At 51.5% G+C, this 9026-nt stretch overlaps 1 protein-coding gene across 1 annotated transcript in view; it reads left to right on the plus strand.

Annotated features, from left to right (window-relative positions):
- Positions 1-7480, plus strand: part of rbks (ribokinase) — a 59513-nt gene extending 52033 nt beyond the window's left edge. Inside the window, exon 8 of the mRNA XM_039749879.1 lies at positions 7276-7480. Coding sequence (XP_039605813.1) covers positions 7276-7464 — 189 coding nt within the window. The 3' untranslated portion in view covers positions 7465-7480. The remainder of the gene's footprint in view (positions 1-7275) is intronic.
- The last annotated feature ends 1546 nt before the right edge of the window (positions 7481-9026 follow it).

The raw sequence follows: 9026 nt of genomic DNA on the forward strand, positions 1-9026 counted from the left end.
GCCATTCATGTATAAGACCCGCTCCCATATAATACAATGGTAAGTCACAAACTTACGTTACCCAAAGGTGACAACTCGTGACCCGACCCAAAGTTCCAGAAGCTCTGCTGTCGAGTACTTGAGCGTGATGGTGGCCCTTGCTGTTATTTTTATTATCCTTCTGGTGACGTCTTAGTGTCACTACTGGGAAACGACAAAGCGTCCTCGAGATTTCCAAAGAGACCACAAAACGTCACAATAAATGCCATTCTATGACTTGGGGTGACAGAACATCGTGACGTCATTCATTCTCAAACGTGACCCTCTTAGTCTCGCGGGCTATCGGTGAGGGACGCTTTGTGACAACTCCTCACTGTGGTGGTGGCTTTGTGGCCCTGTCTTATCCTGGTGCCACTTGTAGTGCCATTCATTCCCAGCTGTAAGTTTCCTGGAGCTTCACTTTTTGCTTCTCGGAAGATTTATTGAAACCTTACGTGTGACGGACACGCAGACTGGCGCACAGGTCATCGAGTTGTCTGGTCGTTGTTTGTCACCGAGTCATTTGTTAGGCCACCGGCTCAGGGGAAAGAAAAGGAGACCACACTGGACTCTGAAAGTTGAAAAAAAAAGCCAGGCACTTCAAATTAGGCCAAAAGGTGGCAGCAGTGACGGGGCGCCAGTCAAGCAAGTGGCAGGAATGAACGCCTGCGGCCCTCCTGGGGTCTGACTTTGAGCTCCTGGGTAGTCCAAATGCCACCAGCCGAGGACAATCCCTATTTGTATGGCAGAGGCATTTAACCAAGGTGACTTGCATTTCATTTCACCCCATTGGTGACTTGAGTGACACTCGACAGCCGTGATGCGTCCTTTTCACTTCCTGAGCTTCGAGCAGGTCAGGGGGGCCGAGTTCAACTTCAGATGTGGTCGACAGCCTGTCATCTTTCTTCACGCCCTTCATGTGACGGGCGGCCTTTTAAATTTCCTTCATGAGCTGGCAGCACCCCCGTGCCAACTTGGGTGGCGCCGACTCCACTGCGATCCAAACTCGCAGAATTGAACTTTTGGACGTTTGAGGATTCGAGTCGCCATTTAAACAAAGCGTCACTCAAACACGTCACGGGGCACAAGGTGACGTCATCTCACCACCCTGCCACCTTCCAATGTTTGCAGGGGGCACATCGCACGTCTCTTGGGCTTGCTAGAGTGGATGAACAAGCAACTTTTATGTCATAGGGCACCGGTCCGAGCAGCGAGACCTTTCTGGTGACACGTCTTCACGTCATCGTGAAATGAGCAGCATGCTAAAGTGAGGGGGTCTGCCCAAGGCGTTCTGACCCCCCCACCCTCACCGGTGGCCAACTGAGTCCTTCTCAGCTCTCGTCTGTGTGTCTGGCTTCGGACTCTTGTGATGTGTCACTTGCTCTGAGCCACCAGTTTTCATGAAGGGGTCTCCCTCACCTCTGTCCAATGTCCCAGTCGCCGATGCTGCCACCACCACACCCCACCACTGGGTGATGAGCAAGGCCCGGGGGTCCTCCAGATGCAACACTCGTCACAGTCGCGCTCCTCACAGTCTGAGAGCCCTTTAGGCCCATGCGAGGGTCTCGCGTGTCGACGTCATACCTCAGCAGGGTCAATCGCCCCCCACCAAGGCGGGGCTCCCGATGCTCGTTTCGTGTCTCTGTTGTCCATTTTTTGTGTCATTTGTTTGTGTTGCCGTCTCTTTGGTTTGGTTTACGAATCTGTGGGTTTGGTGGGCGGTCCTTCAAGAGGCGGGGCCACCTACCCTCCCCCCGCCCCATAAATCCCGAGGGTCTCCCACAGTCCCTGGTGGTTCTTATCAAGCGTTCCTGTCTTTCCTACTGGCCTTTGTGAGTTTGTCTCGACTCCTGGCCAGTTTTTTTAGCTTCTCCGGTATGGCAGGCCGTGTTAACATTTAATCCATTTAATTTGATATCATTAGTTTTAACTTTTGAAATTTGATATGACAGCTGAAATGCAAATATATATCTATTTTAAACTGTCACACCATATTTTCTCATTTTGATATGACGTTTATAACATTTAATATCGTGACTTTGAAATTTGATATCGAGCTGCTGAAAGTTGATATCAAATTTCATAAAAAGACAAATGGATTAAATGTTAAAGTGACCTGCCATACTATAGAAGCATTTGAGCTCTCTTTTGAAATGAAGTTTCAAAACTGTGATATCAAATTTTAAAAACTCAGCAAGTTGATATCAAACTTAAGAGCTTTGTAACTGCTGATGTGATCGTGTAAAAGAGATCCAATGATAACACGGCCTGCCACACTCCTGGGGTTGTTCCCCTTTGGATTGGCCTTTGCTGGCAGCTCCTTCTTGCCTTACGTGCTCCATGGAGCTTCATGTACAGACGCAGACCTTTCATTTTATTACGATTCTGTCCTCTGTCTATGTGTATAGCCGGGGTTTCTGACAGGACTTCCCCCACGACTGGGCATTTGTGGAGGTGGTTTTGGGACCTATGGGCTCAGGGAGTCCCAGTCGTACTGAGGAGAGACCTCTGCCCGGATTGGTGGAGTGCTGCTTGTCCTTCTGGAAGTTTCTCTTATGCCCACAGAGGACTGGCCACTGGCTTCTTGGTTGCTTCTCTTACTGGGACCCTTCTCCCTTGATTGGCCAGTCCTGGTTGTTCCAAACATTTAAGAGCTATGGAGGCCGCTGAGCTCTTAGTGACCTGGAGTGCTGTGGACTTCCCCAGACCTGCGCCTTGGAGGTCCACACGCAGCTCCTTCGAACTCCAGCTTTGGCTTACATAGGCGGCTGTGACAGCCGTGCGCCTTTCCCAGTCACTCCAGTCTGTCACAGTGCTAGCGCTGGAAGGACTCCATTTCCCAGCAGCCCCAAAGGGGATTGCCCTCAATTGGGTATCTGAAACGGGCACAGGGGCTGCTGGAGACAAGAAGGGTCAGCGAGAAACTTGGAAAAGGGGGGTCCGGCGAAGCAGCAAGGAGGGAGATCCGTGTGTCCCGTCCAACGTAACCCCTGTGAAGTCCTTTGTACCCGGGACCGTGTGGACTGTCGTGTGAATACCGCTGGATGAGTCGTCGTGCGTCGGCTGCAAATCTGACCCCTCGCCGCTCACGACTACCGGTGGGACTCTCTTTAATTCACTTCTTACAGAAATCCGTTCCTGGGACCGTCATCATCCTCTTTACTCCGTAGCACGAGAAGGTCCTCGACGTGAGCGGTTAAACGTACAGGGGGATTCAAAAAGGTTCACCCGATTTCAAAGTGCCGTGAGGCGCCTGGGGGGGCAGTCACATACCAACTGAAAGAGGGGGCTCGGAGAGTTTGTGACGGTCACCCTTCAGTCTGCGCATTTCGCTCATCGCTGGATTGAATGGCCGTAAACGAGCCCACGATTTGGCCCTCCAGACCACCAGATCTCACGCCATGTGATTTTCTTTTGGGGGGCTATGTTAAAGATTCTGGAGGATTCTACACTGGATGATCGCCGAGCCGCGAGTACAGGGACACCCGACACATACACTCAATCGAGTATGGCGTGAAGTTGGCCATCGCCATGTTGATGTCCGTAGGGCTGGCGGAGGTGACATTGAGCACTTGAGTTAAATGACATCCGCTCACCTGACCACTTACTGCAGTGTTCTGTAGTGATTTACAATGGAGTACGTCATTCTGAAATCGTACCCCCGTATTATTAACTCATTTGTTTGTTTCGTGTCTCTCTGCCTGTGACTTTGTGCGGGTCGGGCCACAGCGGGGTGCCTTCCTGGAATCCCCACCAAAAAAAATAAATAAATCGCTGCTACAAGTCAGTTAACCGGACCACAGGTGGACCCCAAACAAGGCGTCACCCACAGACTGAGACTGAGTGTCCGTGTCGCTGGGACATTTCGCCTTTTTTAATTTTCATAGATGTACACGCGTTACCAAACTCCTGGTTTTGCTTCATCGGCCTGAGATGTCGAGTGTTGCCTGATGACGGGGGGGGAAAAAAAGAATTAAAATAATAAATTGGAATCATTTTTGCCCAAGGCTGCGGCAAAGCAAAACGTGACGGACGTGAAGGATCTGAAGATTTTGCAAATCCACTGTGCATATGCAAACAATAACGGGGGGCGTTTGGTGCTATCAGCCTGCTCTTCTGGGAGAAATTATAAAGATGCTGACATGGCAGATGTTTTGTCACAGACACAGACACTCGGCAGAGAAAGGAATCCAACTCACTCCCGGGTCAAAACACAAGAATTAGCCCAATAAGTGAGACAGGGCAGCAGCCGGCGCTGTGCCCACATGTGTGAGCGTGCCACGCGCCATTCTGTTACCCCCCCACTCCACGGCCTTCACTGCTAACACTCAATCACAGTCACAGATGATCTCTCATTGCACTGCACTGCCCTCTGCTGGTGCTCAGCAGTAACACACCTGTAAGGCTTTCAATGGGCTGCTAGGTGGCGGAGCGCTGTTGCCAGCTCTTGACTGCATTGCCATCTAGTGGTCTTCAGCGGTGCTACAGCTTATCTGCTTTTTTATGCTCTTTGTGTTCTGCTCCCCGGCTTATGTTGTAATGAATTCTTCCTTTCTTTATTGCTTATTATTTTTTTTATGATATCGTTCTGTTCACTTATTTTGTCTAATTACATATTAACTGTTAATTTTATTGTATTTAGTTTGTTTTGGGGTTCTCATGTTGGTCACATTTTGTGGGTGGAGCCACCTGTCCATCACCATTAAGGGTCCGTTTCGGTGGGATTTGCCCCTTTTGCATTTTCTGGGATTTTCAACTGGTTTTCTTGTAGATTTCCTGTCGGGGGGGGCTCGTTTGCCTTGCTTTGCCTATTTTGTTTTCCTGGTCCTCCAGTAAATCCTCTTTTCGTTTCCGTGGTTTTTGAAGTGCGTTTTGGCCCGGCGTAGGCCGAGACCAGGTACTCTAGTGGAAGCCGGGCTGCCTTCTAGTGCACCCCCTGTGGGTAGGCTGGTGGGATTCTGGCCCCGCTTCCTTTCAGGTCTCCCCACCACTTTATGAGATAAATCACAACCCACTTATTGTGATGACAAACTTCCTGATGAACTCCGTGTTGTCTGGCTGGAGCCCCCCTGCTTCATTTCCATGTTATGCTGTGAACGACTGCCATCTTGTTATTTTAAATGTGGTGGGCAGTAGCACACTTGGCCATTTGGTGACTTTGTTAGAGGACTTGACCCTGTTCTGTCCTGCCATGAGGTGTTCTGCAGTGGAGGTTCAAATGACAGCCACCGAGGCTCCAGCTGGGGACTCTCAACAGGCAGCCCTCCCTTTGGAAACACTGCCACCTGCTGGTCTCCAGTGGCAGTGCACACCCAGAGGCTCTGGCCTGAGCAAGTCACGTCACACGCTCCCTCTAATGTCTTTCTGATGTCCCTCTGCTTTGTTGTTTCGTTCTCCTCTTCATCACGAGTGGCTGTGGAAGGAGAGGGGAGAGACGCAGAGGCTGAGGCTGGAAAAATGGCCATTGAGGACAGGGCCGATGGTCAAGGAGAGAAGCTCGGAGATGGAGCTGTGGAGGCCTGTGAGGACAGTCAGGGCAAGGCGAGCGACTGAAGCTCAGCAGTGGTGTACGGCTGCCTGTCGAGGCCAGTGATGAAGGTAACAGCAGGGTGTTGCCACAAGAGCCTGGCGGACGGAGCGGAGGAGCCATAGTGGCCTGTGACGATGGCCATCAAGGACTTGACTACAGTGGCCTGGAGCTGTGGAGCAGTAAAGGTCGATGACGATGGCATGAGAAAGGAGGAGAGTGGGCCTGGGGGACAATGAGGACAGTCAGCAGGTTAACATGACAAAACAGGTGGCCTGTCCTAAAGTCACCGTCATCTGCCACTGTGACTGAGGATGCAATGACGTGGCAGCACCAGGCCTGCTGTCCTCCCAGGTTTGTCGTCCCCTGTTTAGAAGACCCCCAGTTGACACGTTCCTCCCTCAAGGTGTCACAGTCCCATCTCTACGCTCGGCTGGCAGCTCCTTTAAGTCCACAGCTTGGTCTGGAGAGAGCTGGTCAGTCCAGTCAACTGAAGTGACCACAGGTGGACTCCAAACATCTCAGTGTTGACGGGGGGCACCTCACCTAAAGCAAAGGGGTCTGAATGTCTGTCTACATCCGACTTCACTTATTTTTAATACGTTTACAACACATTCCTGCTTTCATTTTCTCATTCTGGGGTACCGAGTGTCATGGAGGACGGAAAAAACGAATTGAGGGGATTTTGGCACAAAGCTGCAATGCTGATTAGCACAGGCAGGTCACAGCGTCTTCATCGAGGGGATGGAACGGCCATTGAGGGTAGGGGGCGCTCATGTGGTGGGCTGTTGCTTCGCCTTACATTTGTAGGCAGTGGGCCAGGCTGGGTAAAGCTGAAGCCCTCAAACCCGGAGGTTCAAATCCCACTGCTGACACCAGCGTGTGACCCCGAGTGAGTCGCTTCACCTGCCTGGGCTCCAAAAACAAAAGAAATGAAACCCGCTGTGTGACATATGGTGCGAGTCACCATGGACGACAGGGGTCAGCCACATACAGTAAGTGAATGGAAGTGTTGTGTAAAGAAGGTGGACACAACATGGACGATATGAAGGGCACTCTACAAAGACAGATGGATCAAAAGGTGCTGTGTAATAAACGTGAAAGGCGCCATATGACAGATAGATGTGAAAGGCGCTAGATGATAGATGGCTAAGAAGTTCGACTTCTAACCCGGAGGTTCAAACCCCACTGCTGACACCAGTATGTGACCCCGAGTGAGTCTCTTCACCCGTCTGCACTCCAATTGGTAAAAGCAACTGAAATGGAACCCGTGGTGCCTCAGCTCTTGTAAGTCGCCTTGGATCAGAGAGGTCGGCTCAAACGTGTGTTGAATAGAAATTTTAAACTGTGGATATTAGCAACGTTTTCCTGCTGTGTGAATTCTATTTGATTGTCTCATGTTGTTTGTTTGTTTGTATGTCCCTTTGTGTTTTGGGACCCCCTTATGCTGGAGCTGTGGCTCCGCCCCCTCGGTGGGTGGGATTTTGTGAAGACCTTCTCCCGTCCCCACGCTGTTCTGTGCTCCTATGAGCGTGTTGCTGTGTGTATCGGCAGCGGGCAGTTCAGGGTTTGACCCCAGCAAAGATGGCACATCATAACGCGGCTTTCGCTAACTTGTTGAATAACTCAGGCTGGCCGTTTGCTTTCGCCCGGGCAGCGAGTTTACACTGTGGACTAACTGGTGACAGACTGGGGTGCCATCTGATGGCCTTCTCTTTGTGTCCTGACAGGGAGCCGGTGACAGCTTTGTGGGGGCCCTGGCATTTTTCATGGCTCAAGTTCCTGACCTACCCCTGGAGGAGATGGCGAGGAGGTCCAATCAGATCGCAACAGTGAGTGTGCAGGCGGTGGGCACTCAGACTTCGTACCCATCGAGAGACGACCTTCCACATGAACTGTTTGAAGCTTGCAGTCAATAAACCAAAACCGATGAGCTGCCTGCCCCTGGTGTGACGTTTGTTCCAGTGCCCTGCAGGGTCTCCTATATAGCGCCTTCATATACAATTGTGACTTGCCATAAGTTCAGTGTGAGCCCAGGCGGGTGAACCATTCTGCTTCCTTGTTCAACTGTTCAGCTCCACTGACTGGCGGTGGCATCTCGTGTTTCAAGGGTCCGGACAGCTGCAGCAGTTCTGCCATCGAAAGGTTGAGCACATCAACAGCAACATACATGTCAATAAATCGTGACATGGGACCCCACGTTAAAGTTCTTGGGCAGCGAGTCACCCACGCTAACCACTAAGCAGACCTCACACCGCTCAGCATCACAAAAGACGCCGTCCACCGAGCTAATCTGAAGAACAAACACAAACCCGCGAGTGTGTAAAATGTGAGGCGCGATATCAGACCCACCACTTCACTTGTGACATCGTAACGACCCTGGCAGCACAGACCCGAGTGGGACGCGTTCTTCACTACACAGTGCCCGCTGTAAAGTCTGGCGCAGGAGGGATCAGGGCAGGGGTTGGGTAAAGTGCCACAGCAGACAAAAGACATTTGAGACAATCGCGTGAGGCCCCCACAGAGGCACTCGAGTGGTCCGACCTCAGCCCCTCTGAACACCTTTGGGATGAGGCGGGCGGCGAGTTGGGTCTTCTCGTCCAACGTCCTCACAAAAGAGCCACACCGTGAAGAGAAGAGCGAAGGGGAGTCTGCAATTAGGGGGCCAACTCCATAGTAAGGCTGTGGTGTTGGAATGGGGGGTCCTGCCAGCTCCTACTGTATACGTGTGTGTGTGTGTGATGGGCAGACATCCTCAAACCTCTGCCCACAGAGTGTACTGTACATCTTATATTGTATATAAACGTCCACACATGGAAGAGTGATAGAGAGAGTGAGTCAGTCAGTCTGTCTGTCCGTCCAGCCCAGAAGTGCGAGGCTACAGCGTGAAGCTGAAAGAAATCGACTCCATCGCCAAAGGCAAACGCACTTAGTCGCTGCTAGACAATGGAGGGGAGCACGACGGTGAAACAACACAGCTGAGGAGAGAGAAACTCGCCGATAGACAAGCGGGCCGAGTACGTCCACAAAACACCGCGGCCGACTCTGCGGTTCAATGGTCTCTAGAAGCCCGGGCTCACACAGCTACTTGGCTCAGAACAGCCTCTCACGTTTCGCCTCCATGAGATTTCTCCCCCACCCCACTAACTTCTAATACCGTTTTGAGTGTTGGAAGTTTCTAGAAAAAATAAAGTAAATAATCATTCTCGGCGTTCAAAACTGACTTTCCTAATTTAAACATTTTTGCAGCAAAATGGGGCGGCACGATGGCGCAGTGGGTAGCGCTGCTGCCCTGCACGAAGGAGACCCGTCTGGATTCGCTTCTTGGGTCCTCCCTGCGTCTGCGTGGGTTTCCTGCCACAGTCCAAAGACATGCAGGTCAGGTGGATTGGCGATTCTAAATTATCCTTAGTGTACACTTGCTGTGTGGCTGTGTGCCCTGTGGTGGGCTGGCGCCCTGCCCGGGGTTTGTTCCTGCCTT

This window comes from Polypterus senegalus, chromosome 3, assembly GCF_016835505.1.
Source record: "Polypterus senegalus isolate Bchr_013 chromosome 3, ASM1683550v1, whole genome shotgun sequence".
Classification (NCBI taxonomy): domain Eukaryota; kingdom Metazoa; phylum Chordata; class Cladistia; order Polypteriformes; family Polypteridae; genus Polypterus; species Polypterus senegalus.